The 22,144-nt window shown below is 42.7% G+C and overlaps 1 protein-coding gene across 2 annotated transcripts in view; it reads left to right on the forward strand.

Annotated features, from left to right (window-relative positions):
• Nucleotides 1–15,411, forward strand: part of hapln1b (hyaluronan and proteoglycan link protein 1b) — a 37,353-nt gene extending 21,942 nt beyond the window's left edge. Inside the window, exons 1-6 of one of the 2 annotated variants that reach the window (XM_070552199.1) lie at nt 7,094–7,212; nt 7,587–7,721; nt 10,679–10,842; nt 11,904–12,102; nt 12,522–12,824; nt 14,913–15,411. In XM_070552199.1, coding sequence (XP_070408300.1) covers nt 7,616–7,721; nt 10,679–10,842; nt 11,904–12,102; nt 12,522–12,824; nt 14,913–15,202 — 1,062 coding nt within the window. In that variant the 5' untranslated portion in view covers nt 7,094–7,212; nt 7,587–7,615 and the 3' untranslated portion in view covers nt 15,203–15,411. Of the gene's footprint in view, nt 1–7,093; nt 7,213–7,586; nt 7,722–10,678; nt 10,843–11,903; nt 12,103–12,521; nt 12,825–14,912 lie in introns of those variants that run through there. The other variant, XM_015973946.3, reaches the window with a different exon arrangement.
• The last annotated feature ends 6,733 nt before the right edge of the window (nt 15,412–22,144 follow it).

Below are 22,144 nucleotides of genomic sequence, written 5' to 3' on the forward strand. Positions count from 1 at the left end.
CGTAATATAAATCATCAGCAGGTAATAATTGTATTGAATAGCATCGGCAGCAGGTTTCACCATATTGTTAATGCATCTTATCACTGCAGCATTCACATCCCTACTGTCTACTCTCTCATGCTTGCAAAGTCAATGCAGCTTTCCACGTCTGCAAGCCACGATGGGCAAGCCCATGAATATTCATTTTCCCTGTGAGGCAGTTCTGACCTGATCGTTTTCCCATCTATATTCTTTTTGCAGCTAATGCAGGCACCTGGGATTAAAGAAAGTTCAGGATATGCATCTCAGAGTGAGTTTTCTCACGGTTTCTCTGTGAACACAATCTTTAAACATTAAAATAGAGATAAGATAGAAATTCTAAATCAACATTAAAGAAGGGCCACTATAGATAAATAAACCAAGATAAAACATTAAAAAAATAACTGTTCAGGGATACAACAGTGAAGTCACCGGAAAAAAGTCACTTAGATACTGACAGTTTAGAATTAGGGAAGTCCTTTCATGTTACTCGGATTACAAATATTTCTTACACTTGACTAACACCCTGTTAACAGAACCCTCATTATGCTGTCTGAGGGACAAGTGAGGTAGACTCACACACACCTGGTCCTGTGTACATCCACACAGATGGAAGTTCAAGAATGCAGCCAACTGTTACATCAAACAGATGCTGGGTGTAGCCTGCAAACAGCATTGTATTGTAACTGTACAGGCGCAAAAATCATTCAGTGTTCACTCCACAACTTCATTACGTATGGTTAGATTGGTTCAAGTTCTATTGTTAGATTGCTTTAGTCCTACTCTGTCAGCTTTCTAAAATAATACCTAACTGAAAAAGTCTAAAATCAGAAAATACTTGAGCAAGACCATGTAATGCATGCATGTAGCTAACAATGGACGTGTTTTTAGTCAGCAATGTATACTCTGAATTGTGAAACTAAAGAAAAATAACAATTAGGTTGTGTTTGGACTTGGCAAGTTTGCTCATCTACTAGGAAATCAAAAATCTTGAATTTTTATGTTTCATGTGAACAGGGAAATAGAAAACTTATGAAAGTTTCAAATTGATGTCCATCCATCCATCATTATGACCAAGATGGCGCCGAGGATGGTCGCCCTGGTGCTAACGTGCGTCGTGTTTGGTTTGTTTTTGTCTGTTAATTGTGTGTCAGCGTGCTCTTACACCCGTGAAGAGCTTCTAAACATCAGATCATCAACACGGACGGACCTACTTCCAGTTTTTTTTGTGAGTGTGGCGGATTTGGTCCACTTTTTTATTAAGAAAGTGAGACGCAGTAGGAGAGGGAAACGTGCAGGAGTGCTCGTGCGTCTACGAAGACGCGGCTCACGTACGCCCTTACCTGGGATCTTCCTCTCAAATGTCTGCTCACTTAGTAACAAGACGGATGAACTGGCGTTGCTGATGAGACGGAACAGAGACTTTTCTTCCTCTTCTGTCTTGTGCTTTACGGAGACATGGCTCAACGAGCAGATCCCGGACTGCGCGCTCCATTTGGAGGGATTCCAGCTCATCCGCGCCGACAGACAGCGGGTCTTATCCGGAGGAAAGACAAAAGGTGGAGGTGTCTGCTTCTACATCAACAATGCCTGGTGTTCGGATGTGACTGTGATCTCCCAATACTGCTCTCCTGCCCTGGAATTCCTCTTCATAAACTGTAAGCCGTTCTACTCCCCACGTGAGTTTGCTTCATTCATTCTGGCTGCTGTTTACATCTCGCCTGGCGCGGACGTGCACGAGGCTCAACGTGCGCTCGCGGAGCAGATCCTAAGTGTGGAACAGACCTTTCCGGACTCTAGTTATTATCCTCGGGGACTTTAACAAGGCAAATTTGAGCCAGGAATTGCCTAAGTACAAACAATTTGTTAAAAGCCCGACAAGAGAGCAGTACACGCTGGATCACTGCTACACCACAGTTAGTGGAGTTTATCCAGCCGTGCAGCGAGCTGCTCTCGGCTTCTCAGAACACGCCATGATTCACCTCATCCCCTCATATAGGCAGAGGCTGAAGCTCTCCAAGCCTGCAGTGAGGACTACTAAGAAGTGGACCTGCGAGGCTATGGAGGAGCGTCGCGTGTGTCTGGACACAACAGACTGGAACGTGTTTGGATCTGCCACAGACAACTTGGATGAATATACAGACACTGTGACATCATACATAAAATTCTGTGAGGACAGCATTATTCCAACAAAAACCAGGGTCACTTTTAACAATGATAAGCCCTGGTTCACACCCAAACTGAGGGAGCTGAGGAGGGAGAAAGAAGCAGCTCACAGAGCTAAGGACAGAGAGAGCTACAAGGGCGCTAAATACCAGTTCTCAAAAGGGCTGAAGAAGGCGAGATCTCGGTACAACAAGCGACTAAAGGAGCAGTTCTCTAACAATCACACCGCCTCTGTCTGGAGAGGGCTCAGGCAAATCACAAACTACAAGCCCAGGGCCCAACATGCTGCTGACGATCTACAACTGGCTGAACAACTCAACTCCTTTTATGCAAGGTTTGAAATGCAACACCCATCGCCCACACCCCCTACTGCACAGGTTTCTTCAGCCACTCTGGTGTCACATGCCTCCCCCACCACCTTCACCACTGTGAATAGTACAGTCCCCGCTGACCACCCCTCCCCCTCCACTGCCTTCTCAGTGACAAAAGAGGATGTGCTTAGGGTTTTCCGTAAGCAAAACACACGGAAATCCCTGGGCCCGGACGGTGTCTCCCCGCAACCCTGAGACACTGCGCAGAGGAACTGTCTTCAATCTTCACGGACCATTCTTACCATCTCCTTGGAGTCCTGCCATGTTCCAGTCTGCTTTAAGCTGTCCACCAATGTCCCTGTCCCAAAGAAACCCAGTGTCACTGGACTGAATGATTACAGGCCTGTGGTGCTGACGTCTGTAGTCATGAAGTCTTTTGAGCGCCTGGTCCTCCCTCATCTCAAGTCCTTCACCTCCCCCCTCCTGGACCCTCTGCAGTTCGCATACAGAGCTAATAGGTCTGTAGACGATGCCATCAACCTGGCCCTCCACATCATCCTGCAGCACCTGGACTCCCCGGGAACCTACGCTAGGATCCTGTTTGTGGACTTCAGCTCTGCGTTCAACACCATCCTCCCTGCTCTGCTCCAGCACAAGCTCTCCATGCTCAACGTACCCAATTCAACCTGCAGGTGGATCACTGACTTCCTGACAGACCGTAGGCAGTGCGTGCGGCTGGGGAAGAATGTTTCCACCATTCAGACAATTAGCACAGGATCCCCACAGGGCTGTGTACTTTCTCCTCTGCTCTTCTCCCTGTACACAAACTGCTGCACCTCGAGCCATGACTCCGTTAAACTGATCAAGTTTGCGGATGACACCACCCTCATCGGGCTCATCTCTGACGATGATGAGTCCGCCTACAGGAGGGAGGTGGAACGGCTGGCGTACTGGTGCAGCAGCAACAACCTGGAGCTCAATGCTCAGAAGACAGTGGTGATGATTGTGGACTTCAGGAAAATCACAGCCCCATCTCTCCCCCTCGTCCTGACTGACACCCCCGTCACCACTGTGGACTCCTTCCGCTTCCTCAGAACCACCATCACACATGCCCTTAGGTGGGAGCCATCCATCAGCTCCCTGCTCAAAAAGGCCCAGCAGAGGATGTACTTTCTGCGGCAGTTGAAAAAGGCCAAGCTGCCGACCCAGATGATGGTGCAGTTTTACACGGCCATCATTGAGTCCATCCTCACCTCCTCCATCACTGTGTGGTACGCTGGAGCCACGGTGAGGGACAAACATAGACTGCAGTGAATTGTGTGCTCCGCTGAGAAGGTGATTGGCTGCAGACTTCCATCTCTCCAGGACCTGTACGTCTCCAGAACTCGGGGGCGTGCAGGCCGGATAGCAGCTGACCCTTCGCACCCGGGACACAGACTTTTCGAGCCGCTTCCCTCAGGCAGGAGGTTACGGTCCATCCAGACCAGAACCTTCCGCCTTAAGAACAGCTTCTTTCCATCTGCCGTTAGACTTGTGAATAGCTTATAAATACACAACCACGTTCGTCTGCTGTACTTGACATAACGTCACGTTATCGGCCATGTTACCATTACCTGCCATTTTTTATAGCTGAATGTTTTATGCTAGTTTTATTATATTTTATTCTACTTATTCTATTTTTGAAATTTATTATTCATGTTATATGTAGCACATTAGTACCGAAACAAGTTCCTAGTTTGTGAATTGTTTGTTCACTGACAATGGCAATAAACCTTTTCTGATTCTGATCCATCCATCCATTTTCTTCCTCTTATACGAGGTCAGGTGGCAGGCACAGTAGCCTTAAGGCTGATTTATACTTCTCCGTCTGCATCGATGCGGAGACATGCATCGCCATTAGGCGTCGGTGGAAGGGTTCTCCGATGGGCTCACAGAAGGTGACAGAGACATGCCCAAAATTTTAAACATCTGTCGAAAGTGATGGGGACACACAAGCTTGTGATTGGTCAGGACACTGCTTACTGTAAATTCATCACCAGCACCGCCGTTGCCCCATTAAAAAGTAAAGAGATGATTTGCGGCAGATCCAGAATAGATTGAAAAATGAATCGCAGAAAAAGTCTGAAAACATGAACTTTTATTCACCCGTGAGTGAAGGAGTACAAGTATAAGAGAATTATAAATCGGGCTTAAGCAGAGGAGCCCAAACTTCCCTGCCCCCAGCCACTTGGGCCAGCTTCTCCTGGGGAATCCTAAGGCGTTCCCTGGCCAGCCAAGAGACATACCTGTAGTCCCTCACTGGGGCATCCTCTAGATATGGAGGAGCAGCAGATCTACTCCAAGCCCCTCCCAACCACCCTGCGGAGAAAAGTCATTTTGACTGCTTGTTAGTCATCATCTTGTGATCAGTGATTTATTCTTTCGGTCTCTAATGAAAGCTCTTGATGATTAATGAAAATATAACAGAATATAACTATGAAGGCTTGACCATCTCACTCCTGGTCTTAGCAGTCGAGGAAGGATCTGACCAGGTGGACTGGCTCCTTACAAAGATGCAGAATTTTGACAGCAGTGGTTTGAATAACTATTTCACTGAGTCATGTTAAAATGTTTTTGTAACCTTTAAGTAGTGTTTTTTCTGAAACAACCAGGTAATTGAAGTATTATTTCCCAGCTGTATTTAATAAAAGTATTGAGGTAACAGTTTTGTTTGACAAACATTAAAAGTGATTAAATAAATTGTTTGAAAAATAGAAGAATTGTTCGTAAAAGATACAAAAAGTTGTTAAAACTGCTAAAATCAGCTTCTGACAGGACAAGCACACAAACTAAAATCTTACTGACTTTATTAAATGTGACAGTCATGGCATTTTGTCAGTAATTCCATCTGTATTTCATCTGTAATGTGATATATTTACACTTATTTTTGGCAGTCTCTGAGGCTGCTCTCTGAAAAGCTTGATCTGTCCTGATGAACCTGACTGAAAATCTCTTCTGTTCGATTTTGTTAGCATGGTGGCATTGAAGCTTGAAACTTCATTCCTCTGCATCATTTCTGCTGCTGCAGAGTCCTCTCAGCCTCCCCCGCCTCCCCCTCCCCCGCTCTAGCTCTTTTCCTGCTGTATCTTTCAGTCTCCTTTATTCTCATTAAACACCTTGCAGGTAAATAAAAGCTTTCTGTGTTTTAAAAAGAACTAAAAGATGGAATTAGAATTCCAACACAGCAAGAACACACCAAAGATGTTTAAAAGGACACGCCACTTCGCTCCCTACATGTAATTGTCCCGTTCTCACAATGAAGGTTGGCAGGAAGGGAGGGGTATTGAGTAGTGTGTGTGTGTGTGTGTGTGTGTGTGTGAGAGAGAGAGAGGGGGGGGGGGGGGGGGCAGCAGTAATTCTGCTGACTACAGGACCTCCACCTGGCAAGGGGGTCCAGTGCATCAGCAGTTTGTGATGGAATGAATGAAGATAAGAAAAGTGAGTGGATCAATCTGAATGACTTTTACTGTGTGAGTGCACACACACACACACACACACACACACACACACACACACACACACAAACACACACACACACACAAACAAACAAACTAACAAACACACACACACACACACACACACACACACACACACACACACACACACACACACACACACACACACACACACACACACACACACACACACACACACACACATACAGACACACACACACACACACACACACACACACACACAGACAGAGCTACGCTTGAACACGAGTTGTAAGACAACCAGTTTGCTGAAGTCAAAGACGGCTAATGTTATGGAACCTTTGATAGCCAAATACATGCTGTAATAACATGAATAATAAGTTGTTTTAGACAAATATTTTTGCTAATTATAAACCTCTGAAGGGCAGGTCAGTTACTCTGCAGAGCACATTTAAGTCATCTAACTGAATCATGCGCTGAATGTAAAACCCTAAAAAATATGGGGATATTTTACAAAATATCTTTTGCCCATTCTGTGTCCAGTTGCTTTCAATTAAACCTTTAAAGTTGTTTTTACAAATTAACTCCTTATATTTAAAGTTACATGTAAACGTTTAAATATAAATGTGAATTACAGTTTTTAGTTACATTTTTAGCCAACATTCAAATTCAGATTCCTGTAAAACAGAACTCAAATGAAAGCTGGGTAAAACGATCTATCTAATGTTTTCTACTTTAATGTTATGATAAGCTATATCTGTTTTACAGTGGTCTGAAAATGCATCAATACATATTTAGTTTAAATATGTATTGATGCATATTTAGTTTAAATTTCAACATCTGTTTAAAAGTTTGACTATCTGTTCAGATTTGTTTAAAAATATTTAGATTTAATTTCATGAACATAGATTTGATTCTATGGTTATTCAGCCTTAACTAGGACTTGTCTGGATTCATGCTTATGTTTCTGCTATGAGGAGCTAAAGGTGACAAATGTAGTTTTACAATCAGCATACTACAAAGAGCTGCTGAATCACTACGACTTACTTTCACATTAAAATCAGACTCAGCTGATGATGTTTATGCACATGGAGGTTAAAGTACATGTGAGAGAGGCTGAGAGGTGGCGGTGGTGAGCAGCTGATGCTGCACCGAGGCAGGCTGCCTCTGAAGTTGTGGACTGCTGCTGTGGTTAGGTTATACTGCGTTTTCACACTGCTGAATGGAAGACTATCTCCTGTACAGTATGTATGTTTATGCCAGAGCTTGTTTCTGGAGGCTGAGGCTTCTTGCAGAGTCTTGCGCATGGAAGCTGATTTATCTCTCATCTTCTGAGTCAACTCTGCAGAGACGTTCTGAAATTTTTACTTTGTGGGTTTGCTCTTACATGTGCTCTGTGATGGGCAGACAGGGTGTCCTGTACTCCTGTAGTAGTTGCGGAGCTTTCGGGTGAAGAAGCAGCACTGCAGAGGGAAACACTATCGCCGAGCTGCATGCAGACCATGCTTGTACATGAGCTTTTTCTTCAAATGCTGTTACAGAGCGAAACTTTCTTGAACCTAATCTTTTTGAAGACACACTAAAGTGCCTTCCACCTTGAATCTGTGTGTTTCTGCAGCAATCAGACCCCTGGTGTTGTGAGCGAAGATGATTCCTGTGCTGATATGTGCGTTGGTCTCCTTGAGTGTTGCACAACATGACTTAGATATCCTGTACCCTGATCTAGAGCACTCCAGAACCATCTACGTCATAGGTAAGTGTGTGCTCTGTGTTTCTCTGACAACTGTATAAGTCATTTTAAATATTTGCTGGAGACCATTTCCAGCTGTTTTGCTTGTTTAATCGGTTTATCAGTGCATTCTGCTGTATTGGGGTACCCAGAGATAACACGTGTGGGATCGTTAGCTCGGTGAGATAGGGCTATCTCTCTGAAGGTTCTGTACTTACTGATAAAACTTAGCAATATCGAGTTTTTGATACAGAACTCTGGTCCCAGTCATCCCAGCTGCATTCAGAAGTCTACAATCACACAGATGTGTGTTGCTTGTCAATGGTTTTAGTCTTATGAAGATTGACATCTTCAATGATTTTTAAAAGAATAATTGGAGGAATTTAATGTGGATTTTCTCTCCACACAAGATCAAAATTATACAGACATATGTGCAAATATGCATCTTTTCAGAGTTTGTGAGATTTATTTCAGTTAGTTTATTCATGATACTAACTTGGCCTCTGACCAAAATTCACACATGATCAATTTGTTTTAGTTTAAAGTTTTTTGGGAGAGCCATTTTAAAAGCTTAATGGTAGGCTTATTTATTCAATCAGGAACCAGTTACGATGCGTGTTTGGGGTCATGATCCTACCAGAACACCCAACTGTGCCCCAAGTTTCATCTAGCTGGTGAGTTCAAGTACATGAAGAATATAGAGGTGGTCGTCCTTATTTGTTAACCCAGCCACTTTGTACAAAGCAAGAGGGCCACAGCATGGTGCCACTATCATTGTACTTTAAAACTAGAATGGTCAGAGACTCTCTTGGTCAGCTTGCTTCTCACACCAAACCCTCTGTCAGGAATCTTGGTGTGACCTTTGACCCAGCTCTCACCCTGGATTCTCATGTCAGTTCTCTTGTTCACTCTTCCTTCTTCCATCTCAGGAGCATTACTAAGAATTGGAGCCAGAAGAGGCAGCGATAAGGCTGAAAGAATGATGCTAGATCAAACATTAATGCCTTTGTCCACAAAGAAAGACAGGAGGTGGTCTGATCTTAAGGTTTAACTCCTCAAGGCGTTTGGATCATCTGCGTGGGCGGGTTTCAGTTGGTTCCTTCAATCCATAGAATTCAGCAAGTTCCAATTTGTGGTAGACTTGAACCTTGGTGGAAATGAAAGAACACCTCTTTATTTATCTCACGTGGAAACGTCTCTCAGCAACATTACAAGATGCAGGTAAGGGTTTTTACAGCTGGATGTCATCCATGGCCATCCTTCATTCACTCTCACCAGCAGTCCTAACCATGGTGAAAACAGGTTCTTCCTACTCTGTGTCATACAGTCTATTGGTAGACACCTGAGTGTGGCACAGTATTTAGAGGCACGTGTAGGGTGGGTTATTTGTTACAGATGCATGTTGAGAACTTTGTGAAAACTTGACTGAATCACCAGCATGGCGTGGACATGATGGTGTTCCAACTTAGGCCTAACACTAATCCTGCTTCAAATATGGCACAGAAGACCTCAAAACATCATGGTGCTATCGCACTCTGACACTTGTAATCGAGACAGCACTACTCTCTTAATATATACTCAAATACCTCATCAACACCCTGCAAAACCACATTGTTTATGTTCCTTTAAACCATGGCACATTCTTTAGTATGAAGGGGTTCTGAGTAACTAAAACCAGGCCAGAGGACAATCCCTAGCGATGTATGTTTGTGTGTTTGCACACGCGTACAGGTTTTAGTTATCCAGAAACATTTGCTGGTCTATCTGCTACTTCTGCTCAAAGAGTTGGAATTCTGTGGTTATCTGTGGGGCGACGGTGGCACAGGAGTTAAGTGCTCGCCTCGCAATCGGAAGGTCGCAGGTTCGAGACCCACTCAGTCTGTCGCTGTCGTTGTGTCCTTGGGCAAGACACTTAACCCACATTGCCTGCTGGTGGTGGTCAGAGGGACCGGTGGCGCCAGTGCTCGGCAGCCTCGCCTCTGTCAGTGCGCCCCAGGGCAGCTGTGGCTACATTGTAGCTCATCCCCACCAGTGTGTGAATGTGTGTGTGAATGGGTGAATGACTGATTGTGTTGTAAAGCGCCTTGGGGGGTTCCAGGACTCTAGAAGGCGCTATATCAAATACAGTCAATTTACCATCTACAAGCTACTAACCATTAGCTCATCAATCCTGAATGCTGTAAAAGCTTTTTTACCAAATGGAGCTTCAGGAAACTGTAAACACTGGGTTGGCAATCATCTACATATTTGCATTTTTACATAAAACACACTGAAGCAGAGCATATGGACAAAGCCTACATTTAGGGGTGAACCATTCCTCACAGAAAGGCTTAATTTCAGACCAAAGTTGCTATTTTTTGCTTTCAGCCACATTGCTAACCATTAACACCATGCAGCTCTTCACCTGTACTGACTCATGAATGCAATGAGTAGCAGCTCCTCCATTAGAATGGGATCAGATGTTCATGAAACTGATCAGATGTTGCACAGCTAGGGTTCATGTGTCATCCTTTCATTGCAGAATGTTTTATTGGTTTGTGGCCAAGTCATCAAATCTGTTTCTCACCAGTGCTGAGCCACAGAAAGAGCAGGACACAGCAGACAGCCTTAAATGATTATTAGCAATACTTTGACCACATAAACCACTTTGACATTGGATGTTAGAAAGTGTATAGCATTGCCTTTTATATACAATAAGTTCCACAGCTGATTCCACAACTTTATCTCATCAGAAACTTGGCTGTGCTGCCTTTGAGAAGAGTGGATGAGCTTTTTCCTTTAGACAAATTTATAGCTTCATGAATCCAGCGCTACAGAGCTCTGCTCACCCAGGCATGTTGTTATTAGAACAAGGGCAGAGCTGGAGAACATTCTCCGTTTACTGTCAAAAATCTAAGTAAAATTGCAGGAAGCTGTGAGTTTTACTCAATTTCATTTCTTCTGAACTGCTCCCTGGTTGTGGTTATGTTGCTGTTTTGCAGAAGACGGGCCCCGACTCTCAGTGGTGGCAGAACAATCTAAGGTGGTGTCGAGAAGAGGGGGAAATGTGACTTTACCATGCAAGATCCAGAGGGACCAATCACTGGCTCCCAACCACAAGATGAGGATCAAATGGACAAAGCTGACTTCAGATTACCTCAAAGAGGTAACATTTTATCCAATCATTTATAAGGGCTGTTGTACCCTTTACAATTGTTTTATCACTCACTGGTATTTTGCATTAAAGGCGTAGAACACTGAAAAACATTTTTTAAATATTTTATTCTGATTATAATCGGTCACTCTGAACATGAAAATAGTCTCCTACACCTATCTCCTGCATTAGCTTCTGATAAAAAATAGCTGGTGAAACTCTAGGATTTGAAAATCCTGGCAGATCTACGTCACACTGTCCCTTAACAGTCACGGACTCACCCATCTTGACTCGCGACGGGGAAGGCTTTGTTTATTTAACATCCAGGAAACAGCATGCATTGGTTCATTTCATTTATTCATTTATAAAGCACCTTCCACAACCTTAGCAGAACCCCAAGGCGCTGAACACAATCAGAAATCACATGATAGTGTCGTGTAACATTAAAAGAAAGATGGAAAAACAAAACACTATTATAAAATATGTTAAACAAGATAAAAACAAGAACAGAACAAGGCAATGTTAAGATCTCTGTCACTGAAACACCATCACATAAAATTGTTTTGAAGTGACACTTAAAGACCTGAAGTGATGGTACCTAATGGTTAAAGGCAACTCATTACAGAGCGTTAGAGCAGATCCGAGAATGCATGATCCCTGGGGGATCAAGAACACGTCTTGCTCTTGTGCCCTTGGGCAAGGGACTGAGCACTGTGGCACACCCCAGCAGAGTGTCACCCAGGCTGCTGAAGCTTCACCCATCCTAACTCAAAAGCACTTGCCCTGAAGGTAGGAGCAGAGCCATTGTAGGGCCGGCCCAGCAGAGAACGTCTCAGCTAGTAGAAGCTAGCATAGTTTGTATAGTGTTTTTCTTTGTATCTCCTTCAATTTTGCTGTTTTATCTATGCTTTTAGTGTTTTTTCTCTTTGTTTTGTCGTTTCTAGTTAGTTGAATTCGCCTGTGCAGCACTTTGGACAGATCTCATGCTAGATTTAAAATGTGCTATACAAATAAAACAGTACGGTACAGTTACGGTACCGTCACTTTGTCACTTTGCTTTTCCTCTTCTCCAGCTGGATGTCTTTGTTGCCATGGAACACCACAAAAGGAGTTACGGGAGTTTCCATAGACGTGTCCACTTACAAGGCTCCTCTCCGACGGATGCTTCTCTGGTCATCACAGAATTAAGACTGGACGATTATGGGAGCTACAAATGTGAAGTAATTGATGGACTGGAAGATGGAACAGCAGTCGTGTCTCTCGACCTTGAAGGTAGAACATTTATATTTGAGCTTTTTAAGCATGAGTGAATGACACCGTGAACCAACTATACAACTTTAATAAAGTGTTACTGTAGCAAAGCCAGCTGCAGGCTAAATTTAGCTCTAGGGGCAAATAGTGCTTGGGGGAATGCCAGCAACAACCGTGTTCTGTAAGCATAGTGCGCATTAGTGTCAGGGCAGTTTCATTATGTTTGAGAGTCAGAGACGCCATGCTTTAATGCCCGAGGCTAGCAATGCTGGTCCAAGGCTGACTGGGAAACAGCTGTGCCAACTCAGCGAGACTGGATGCCAGTCTTCAGCTTCAATAAAACAAGTTGACACAAACCTCACAGGATGGATATAAATGTATCTGCTAACTGCAGCTCATTTGACAAATCTGGTTTTCCTGTTTTTGATCTTTCCATGCAGGTGTTGTCTTCCCCTATTTCCCTCGTTTGGGAAGATACAACCTAAACTTTTATGATGCCGATCGGGCATGCCGGGAACAGGATGCAATTCTGGCATCTGCTGACCAGCTGTATGAAGCATTTCAAGAAGGAATGAACTGGTGCAACGCCGGTTGGCTGAGTGATGGCTCAGTCCGGTATCCTATTACTACCCCCAGGGAACCCTGTGGTGGCAAGAACATGGCGCCTGGCGTCCGAACCTACGGGCTACGAGACAAGGACAAGAACCACTACGATGCGTTCTGCTTCAGCTCCCACTACAATGGTGAGGAATAGTCTCTTTGCCTTCTTTTATTTTTGTGTTTATTTTAGTGATTTTAATTGTTTTTCAAACTTTCAGTGATTTTTTTTCTTTTCCTGTCCTGACTACAAAATTCTGAGGAAGTTGGAATTTGCGCTCAGTCCCAAGGTTTTTCCTTTCGTCATGGTTTCAACCTAAAGACACCTTTAAATTTGATTTGACTGATTGTTTAAACCAAAATTTTATAGATAAACAACATATGATAAAAAATGCCAAATCTCCACGAGCAAAACTAAATACACTCAGTGATTTAAGATATTTTAAAACCTACTTTAGCACGAAATGACATAAAAATTCTGTGACATTGTTGTTGTTGGATTTTAGGTCATTGTTGTTGTCTTTTTTTTCCCTAACCCTTAGAGCCCGTGTGTCCTCTAACTGGGGACAAGCAGGTGTAGCAGCAAAAGGCCGAGGGCCCAAAGGGTGGTTCTTTTCTTCTTTATTCATTCTGTTGCAGATCTGGTCTGTAGTAGGGGTGATTGCTTTGCGTGGAGGTGTCACATTAATATGTTATGTGCTGACCTACACCAACAAACATTTTATGTCCCGATCTATAACAAATTTAAAATGATCAAAGAGTGTACTTACTTTTCCCATGACTGCTGTTCAAAAGGAATGATTACTTCTGGGCATCCCCCTTTGGAGACTGGTCAGTGGTCTTGTGGAGTAAAAGTTTCTTCTACACACTAGGAGTATTAGTAAGAGAATAGGTGTAAATCTCTTTACCTGTCAACAGTTTCAGCTTCTCACTGAGGCCCTCTTCATGGGCTGTCATCTGATAGATTGAAGACATGGCTAATATCCGGTATTCATAGAGTGCATCATGTAGGAGTGGCAAGTGGAGATGTCATGTCCACGGGCACTGCCATATGCTCTTGGTGGTAGTGAGGAGGGTGTCCCAGGTTCTTGAGAGTCCGTAATCTCCTTTGTCCCTGTTGGTAGTTTATTTCTCACGTGCCCTGATTTTTATAGACTTCCTTATCCATCTCCTGTGTCAGTCGGTTTCTTTCCCTATGATCTTTGTTGTTCCAGTCCATCACATGCAGTGGTCCGTTATTGCTGACTCCAGAATTTTGCTGTTGGCCATTTTCTTTTGATGTCATCAGAACTTTGCTTTTCTCCATGCAGTCATTCAGGTGTGCAGCAGTCTTCCGGTCTCTCCTGTGTAACACTTGTTGCATGACAGGCATGGTATTTTATAGATTACGTTGCATTGTTAGTTTGGGTTTGTTTTGTCCTTCAGGTGCACTAGTAGCTGTTTGATTTTGTAACAGATGCAATGTGGTGCTGGTAGAGGGATCTTCTGACGTGTTGGTTGTCACCTGTATGTACGTTAGACTCAAATTCATCTTCTGCTGTGAGAAACCATTTTTTACTCATTATTTTTGAAAACAATCCGTCACTCTGAGTTTAACTTGCAGACAGAACATGAAAATAGTCTTGTTACCCTACCTCCTGCACTAATATCTGATAGAAAATAAATGGAAAAACGCTTGACTCACTCATGAATTGCGATGGGGAAGGTTGTTCTTGGTTTAGTAGCCAGGAAACAGCAGAGAACATCTCAACCATTAGAAGCTAACAGTTAGCATTAGCAACTCCACAAAACGACAGAACTCCTCCAGGCTTGTGTTATTGATGAAGATAAAACATCAGTGTTGCAAAGCAAACAGAGTGAGTGGTAGAGTCGTGTTGATGTTATCCAATCAGAGACAAGATGTCCAAAAATCTTGAAGTAAGACTCCAGATCTTGCCATCTGAAGCTACTTTCTCCTCCAGCTGACTTCTACGTCCTCGAGTAGAAGCACTGGAGCTTTTCCCCCAAAGCACGACTCACACACACACACACACACACACACACACACACACACACACACACACACACACACACACACACACACACACACACACACACACACACACACACACACACACACACACACACACACACACACACACACATATATATAAATTAAAATAGGAGTAAATTTGACCTTCAAGGCAATGGATGCATGATGTGTTCTAATGTCTTTGTTCTCATCCCATTCCTAGGTCGGTTCTACTACCTGATCCACCCATCAAAACTGACCTATGATGAAGCTGTCAGTGCTTGTCAAAAAGATGGTGCAGAGATCGCCAAGGTCGGCCAGATGTTTGTTGCATGGAAGCTGAAGGGCTATGACCGCTGTGATCCTGGCTGGTTGGCAGACGGGAGCGTGCGTTATCCCATCTCCAATCCCAAACGACGCTGCAGTCCCACTGAAGCTGCTGTGAGGTTCAATGGCTTTCCTAACAAAAAGCACAAGCTGTATGGAGTGTACTGTTTCAAGGGCCAAAACTGAGCTTCAGACCCTATATCCTTCAAACACATATTCTCTACAAGCATGCACAAACATTTACATTAATGAACACACCAGAGGGAGGAAACAATTGAGGAGGGAATTCTGAGGTATGGACATATACATTTAAACTGTGATGCTTTATTTAAAGGAAACCTTAAGACGGTATTGTCAGACATTCATGTTATTGCTTTGTAATCTAGGACCTGATTATTTACAAGACAGTTTACACTTATTTAAGGTTTATATTATTTAATCAATGCCTTTGAACAGGGTGGTTGGGTTGTTGTGAGAGTTCAGGATGGGTCAATGTCACAGTTACAGAAGAAACAAGGCATGCCAAGAAAACAGAACGACCCAGAACAACATCACAGTTGGACTAAAACCTTTGGCACTTATCTTGTTTTTGGTCACAACCATGAAACAGCTAAAAGCAAGATGGGGGGAAAGCTCAACTTCTGTAAAACTGATCAAATAAGACAAGCTGGCACAAATGTATTATTGTGCCTTGCTGTCCGTTCTCAACAAGGTGCTATGACCAGTACTTTGTACTGCACCCTACTGTCCAGTATTTTATGTTTTTTGTACTATTGCGTTGGACCAAACAGTGTCATCGACAAAATTAATAGGAAACAGGAACATCCAAATATTAGCATTCTGTTTTATACATGTAGAATGTGATCATTTAGAAATGTATTTCTGTTCATGAATACTTTTGATATATTGTAGAACTTTTTTATTTTTTCATCTCTCTGGTGAAACTGTCAGAATCTTCTTGGTTTACATAAAACACATTAAAGCAGTGGTGAGAAAAATGGCTATTGTCAAAAAAAAGGGTTTTGCACTGAACGCATAAAAACAATGGCGCCATGGGGAACGTGAACACCAGTGTTCTTATTGCAGCAATACAAAATGCCTGGCATGAATTAGATGACGACGTGCAGATTTACGGCTATATTAGAGATCAGCTCGGACTTTGGAGCATGTTTTGGCATTAAGCAGCTCTGAGCAGATCCACTCTTGCTACAGCGCCTTGGCATCAACTTCAACTTTTGACCAAAGTTTTGTATCATGTATAAACCTTTGCGAACAACGGTAGGCACAGTATATAACACCTTACCGTTGCCACTATTGAGATGTGATTTATCTTGAATACGACTTTTTTTTGGTCAGCCTGAATTTAAAGCGGGAAATAAAACACTTCATTTCAGTGAAACTCTGAAAATGGCCGCTCCGACATAACATGCCTACAACGGTGTCTTAGGCAGGTTGGTTACTGTATTGGCTATGGTAGTCCAGTAGTGAAGGTTTTGTCAAGTGCTGGCATTGGTTCGACTCCCTGTGGTGTCGGTAAGAAATTATTTAGCCACCTGAAGCAAATTTCATGTCTAAATAGAAGTTTTATTGATTATTTTCTGCAAAATAATTTGTTTCTGTAAAGGTTTTTAAATTTTTGATGAGAATTAGCTTCTCTAAATTTGAGAATCCGAAAAGGGCAGGATGCCTTCTCCAGGTCAGGAATGAGGTCCTGCCTCAAGTGGAGGAGTTTAAGTATCTCGGGGTTTGATCTTGAGTGAGGAAAAGCTGGAGCACGAGATCGACAGGTGGAATGGTGCTGCATCTGCAGTGATGCGGGCGTTGTACCGGTGTGTCGTGGTGAAGAGAGATCTGAGCCGGAAGCTCTCAATTTACTGGTCGATTTGCATTCCTACCCTCACCTATGTTCACGAGCTTTGGGTAGTGACCGAAAGAACGGGACTGTAGATACAAGTGGCCAAAATTTGTTTACTCCGCAGGGTGTCTAGGCTCTTCCTTAGAGATAAGATGAGAAGCTTGGTCATCCGGGAGGGGCTAGGAGTAGACCTGCTGCTCCTCCATGTCAAGAGGAGTCTGTTGAGGTGGTCCGGGCATCTGATTAGGATGCCTCCTGGACACATTCCTGGTGAGGTTTTCCAGGCAGATCCAACCGGGAGGAGACCCAAAGGAAGACCCAGGACACAGTGGAGGAACTATGTCTCTCGGCTGGCCGGGGAACGCCTTGGGATTCCCCTGGAGGAGCCAGTTTATGTGGCTGGGGAGAGGGATGTCTGAGCCTCTCAGCTTTGGCTGCTTCCCCCATGACCCGACTCTGGATAAGCAGCTGAAAATGGATGGATGAATGGATAAAGGTTTTTGAATTTGGTCATTTCAAAGCAGCATTTTAGTTGCTTTACTCTGCTCACCTCACATGGAGTCACACTTGCTAAATGAACAAAGAAAGTAAAAACAACAACAACAACAAAAAACACAATAATCCTTATATTTAAAGAGTTTACCAATAAAAGATTGATAATATGACACTTGCAAGTGCAGCTAAAAAGGATGAAAAAAGTTACTTCAGAGAACAGGATGTGAACCTGCACAAAACTACATGCCAGCCTTACCACTAGACTACCAAGTCTGTCATATAACCTTTGTCACCTATGCCACATATCCTAAGCTGACCAGGGGAGACAGAGTAGAGACTAGCTTCAGGGAGAGGAGCAGGGCCTGATGTTGGGAGCAGGAAGATGGAGTGAGATACAACTTTTACATTAGGTTGTTTCAGGAATTTCAAAATAAGTCAAAATTTGCAGTTGAAACAGGAAAATGCATAAATGCAAACAAAATCGTTTGGGGGTATTGTTCATGTGAAAACAACAATATTACGCGTTGCAAAGCTCCAAAGAGTGGATTTTCCATGATGTGCCCCCTTTAAAGAAAACAAGCAGAGTGAGTCTTTGCCAAATTTTTTGTTTTTAACATTTTATTCCGTCACACACCACCTCACAAACTGTCTGGGAGAAACAAATCAGTTCTCATGGTTACTCAAGTTTTCAATGCTATACATTTGGACCCCATAGATTTCTGCTCCTGTGACAAGATGACATACTGAGTAGAGCATTTTTTAAATTCCCTTGTTTGTTGTGTGGAAAATATCTGAATTAAACTCAAGGAAAACAACTTTAGGGTGTGATAAGGGTGTGTCTAATAAAAATGGGAATCAGTGGATCACAACTTTGACAAATAAAGGTCCACATGTCATTACAGAAATCCGTTAACGCTAACTCCTACTTGCCATTGTTACTTTAATTCAAAGAAGCTAATGTTAGCTCTTTTAAATGTTTTACTTTTAAGGGAAATGATGGTTTAAACATGTCAATAATGTTTGCAATCCTAAAAATGTACACAGTTGATTGTTTTTTTAGGAAAATAATTATTTTGTGCAGAAACACATAAGAACACAAACCAACACAGATAACATGAAGGCATTAGCTAGTAAGTGCTATATGGAATTATGGATGTCATTTCAATGTAACTCTCATTTAAAATGTCTTTTTCGTCTTGTTTTTAGGCCTGCATTATATGTTATATATGAACAACAAAGAATAAAACACAGAAATGTTAAAAAGCTAAAAATACGATGTGCTTCAAATTTATTTTTTGTTGCTTTACCACAAAATGTGGTGAATTGTTGTTTCACCAGAAAGCTGATATTGGTGTTGGTGTGTCTCTACCTGTCCTTTGGGGAAAAAAACAACTCTACTTAAAAAGGTTATTTTTAAAAGTTTCTTTAGCAGCCTCCCTGGTGGAATGTGCGGGGAAGGGAGGAAGAGCGGAGAGCCGCCCGGACAGAAAAGCCTTTTGCTGCGTTAGAAATGCTGCAGAACCACGCTACAGAAGTTGGAAACTCTTGTCCAAGATGTTTTTCCTTTCCATGACTATACTTTTTAGTTTTTACTTGTTTGCATGGTATTCAGTAGCTACTTAAGCAGAGCACTATGCGAACAGTAATAAGGAACATGGTTACATAACATAAAGGTCTGCATATTCACCCCTCAACAAAAGGTTGTACTGATTAGGTACTGAATGTAGATCACTTGTAATCTAGAGGTCTATCTCTTGTAAATTAGCCCCTTCCTGACATCAGCAAACACATTTAGACACAGCCCTGAACCAGAGGCGGATTAAGGCAAAGGCAAAGTTGGCACGTGCCTAGGGCCTGATTGGCTGGATGGGGCCCAGACAGAGGAACAAAATTAAAAATAAATAAATTAAAAATTAAATGTACAAATGTCCTATGATAGAATTTGTAGCTAGGACTCCTATCTACAATTTGTTTCAATAACTTATCAATTAACTAAAAATAGTGACAATGTTTATCTTAACCATAGACCGTTTCATTGGCTACGTCACATTAAACCTCTGGGGTCCATGGACAAGCATAGGCGTCTTTTGAACAGGTCTGATTTGGGACGCTGTAGCAGCAAGACTCCGCCTCCCTGGGTTTTGGTTTCAATTCAGCTTTAAAAATGAGATTATAAACTACACCCCAGTCTTTAAATTTTGTTAATAGGCAACGTAAAAGCGGAGTTATACTAAACTAAAAAATGACCTATTTTTAGACAATCTGATAACTTGTCAAAACAGCGGTTTGTAATCTGTGAGCGGGAATGTGCTTGTGAACATTAAAAACCCACAAAAACACGAGATCCTTTTGCTGTTGGTGGAAGTCTCACATATTCAGTTGATAAAAAGCATCATTATGTAGCTGAGAGAGAGAAAGGAAGGCCGCACGAGTAAAGAGATGTGCGCAAAAAGGAGCCGCTTCGCAGGGAAAGGAGTGGCGCGACCGGAGTAACAACAAACAATTAGACAGATATTGACGGTAAACTTTGTATTTTGGAGCGATCCGGACAGATATGTTGTCTCTGCAGTTTAGCAGGCTTTTATTAGGCTTATATAAAGGATGATGAGAAGGATAAATGTCCACCAGGCAGTTCAGATAGTACGGCTGTTTTTTGAACTGGAAGCAGAGGAAGTGGACGGAGACTCGCAGCCGGAGTCTGAGGCAAACAGCAAGGATGTTGATGACGATGTGGCAGATCCATCCTTCCTCATAGAAGAGTTGGGTCATGATGAGGTAGAGGATGAAGGCAGAGATCCAGCTCCTCAGAGATCCAACAAGAGGAGTGGGCGGTGCCGCGCAGCTGTCAGATCTCGGCGTAGACGGAGCCACTCTTCTCTCTCCAAAATCCATGTACATTATTGCCAAATTAATAAAATAAGTATAAATTCAGATAGTCCAGGTTGTCCTGAAATTAATGATACCCCATAAGGCAATATTTATTGTTTTTATTATAAAATACAAAAGAAAAACCAAAATGAGTCAAAAACGGTGATTTACACTCTGGATCCCAGAGAGCTAATAATTTTTTTAATTAGTTATTTGCTATATTTAGTCATATTTTTCATAAATGTACAGTCTAGATTACCAGTCTAAATGATAAAAAACATTCGTCATAAATGTTTGTTGGTTTCACAGTAAAATAAACAACTTTTTTCCTATTCAGATTTTATGTTTTTGAGTGATTTAAGGTCTAATATGCAACCCCTTTATGTCCAAATATAAAAAATAAGTATAGATTCATAAAGTCCAGGTTGTGCTGAAAAGATTGATACCACATAAGGCAGTGGTTATGGTTTTTATTTTGGAAATACAAAGGGAAACTCACGGCAAATTACACCCTGGACCCCAGAGGGTTAAGGCGCCACCCAATTAAGGACGTCAGAGAAGCGGTCAGAGTCAGAGCGGGACACAACAAAGCTAGCAGGTGTTTTTGAGTAGGCTAACGTTCACGATGCTTTCGGGTGTGGCAAAACGTAAAAAAAAAATAAAATGAAGAGGAACTAAAGAAGAGACAGCGGGGGGCTTTACAAAAGTTTCTGTCGAGCTGCTCGGGCAGCCGTCCGACAGCTGTGAACATGCTCGAGTCAGCAGAGCCAGAGGCCGGGCCCAAGTCAGACCCGGAGGAGACACGACCCGAAGACATGGTGGAAGATGCGGCGGAAGACGCTGTAGCGCCAACGCCATCAACATCAGCGCCTTCACAGAAGGACAAACTGGAAGAACAGCAGCCAGCCAGAAGTGAGCCCAATATAGTCTTACAGGAGCCTCTAGACCCAGACAGGGTATTAACAACTAGCTACCCATCTGATCCTGTGAAGTGGTACCAAACTGATGAGTACTTTGCACTAAACTATCCCTCTCAAAATATTGGACATTCTTCTGCATCACAGAGGAAATCTGGAGACATAGACTGAAGCTTAACCAAGGAACATTTCTTTAGACGTGTTTCTGCTGTGATTGAGGCCCTGTGATGCTGGAAGGCTGAAGATTATCCCGGAGTAGATAATGCTAAATGGTTTCCTTGGTAAGTGTTGCTGGTTTTATTAATTATTTGTCAAATAATTTTATTAATGTTCAAATAGCAAAACAATAAGTTCACACTCAGAAAATTGACAGAATTTCTGATTCAGCAGAGGCAACAGCCTACAACACATGACTTATTTTGGCATACAAACAACCAATTTGTAAGCAAAAACTAGGCTATGTAAAATGTGAATAAACTTTTATAAGTAAATTTTGTAAGTTTCAGATTTCAATTCATTACATAACATCGATGGGGGGGGGGGGGGGGGGGGGGGGCTAAAAATGCAACCTGCCTAGTGTAGTCCATTTATTTAATCCGGCTCTGCCTGAACCACCTGTCGATAAGCTGCTCCAATCTCCCTTCTTGTGAACAAGGCCTGAGATACCTAAACTCTCCTTTACATCGCTTTTCATCAACAAGCTTTGATGTCTAAATTAAAAGTCACTGGATGTATGTTTTTGGGATTACTGTTGGATTTCATTGGTGCACATCATTTTATCCCTCTGCCAAACTGTACCACCCACCATTGGCTGTTTTTTATACTAGCTGGTTTACCAGTAAACTCTAAATCACATGTGTCAGACACAAGGCCCGCGGAGCATTTTTATGTGGCCCACGAGATAAATATCAAAAATGTATTAAAGCTGATCTGCTGGCCGATTTTACCGCAAAGACTACAACTCCCATGATGCTTTGCGGCATTAGCGCTGAG

The sequence above is a fragment of the Nothobranchius furzeri genome, chromosome 6, assembly GCF_043380555.1.
Source record: "Nothobranchius furzeri strain GRZ-AD chromosome 6, NfurGRZ-RIMD1, whole genome shotgun sequence".
NCBI lineage: Eukaryota > Metazoa > Chordata > Actinopteri > Cyprinodontiformes > Nothobranchiidae > Nothobranchius > Nothobranchius furzeri.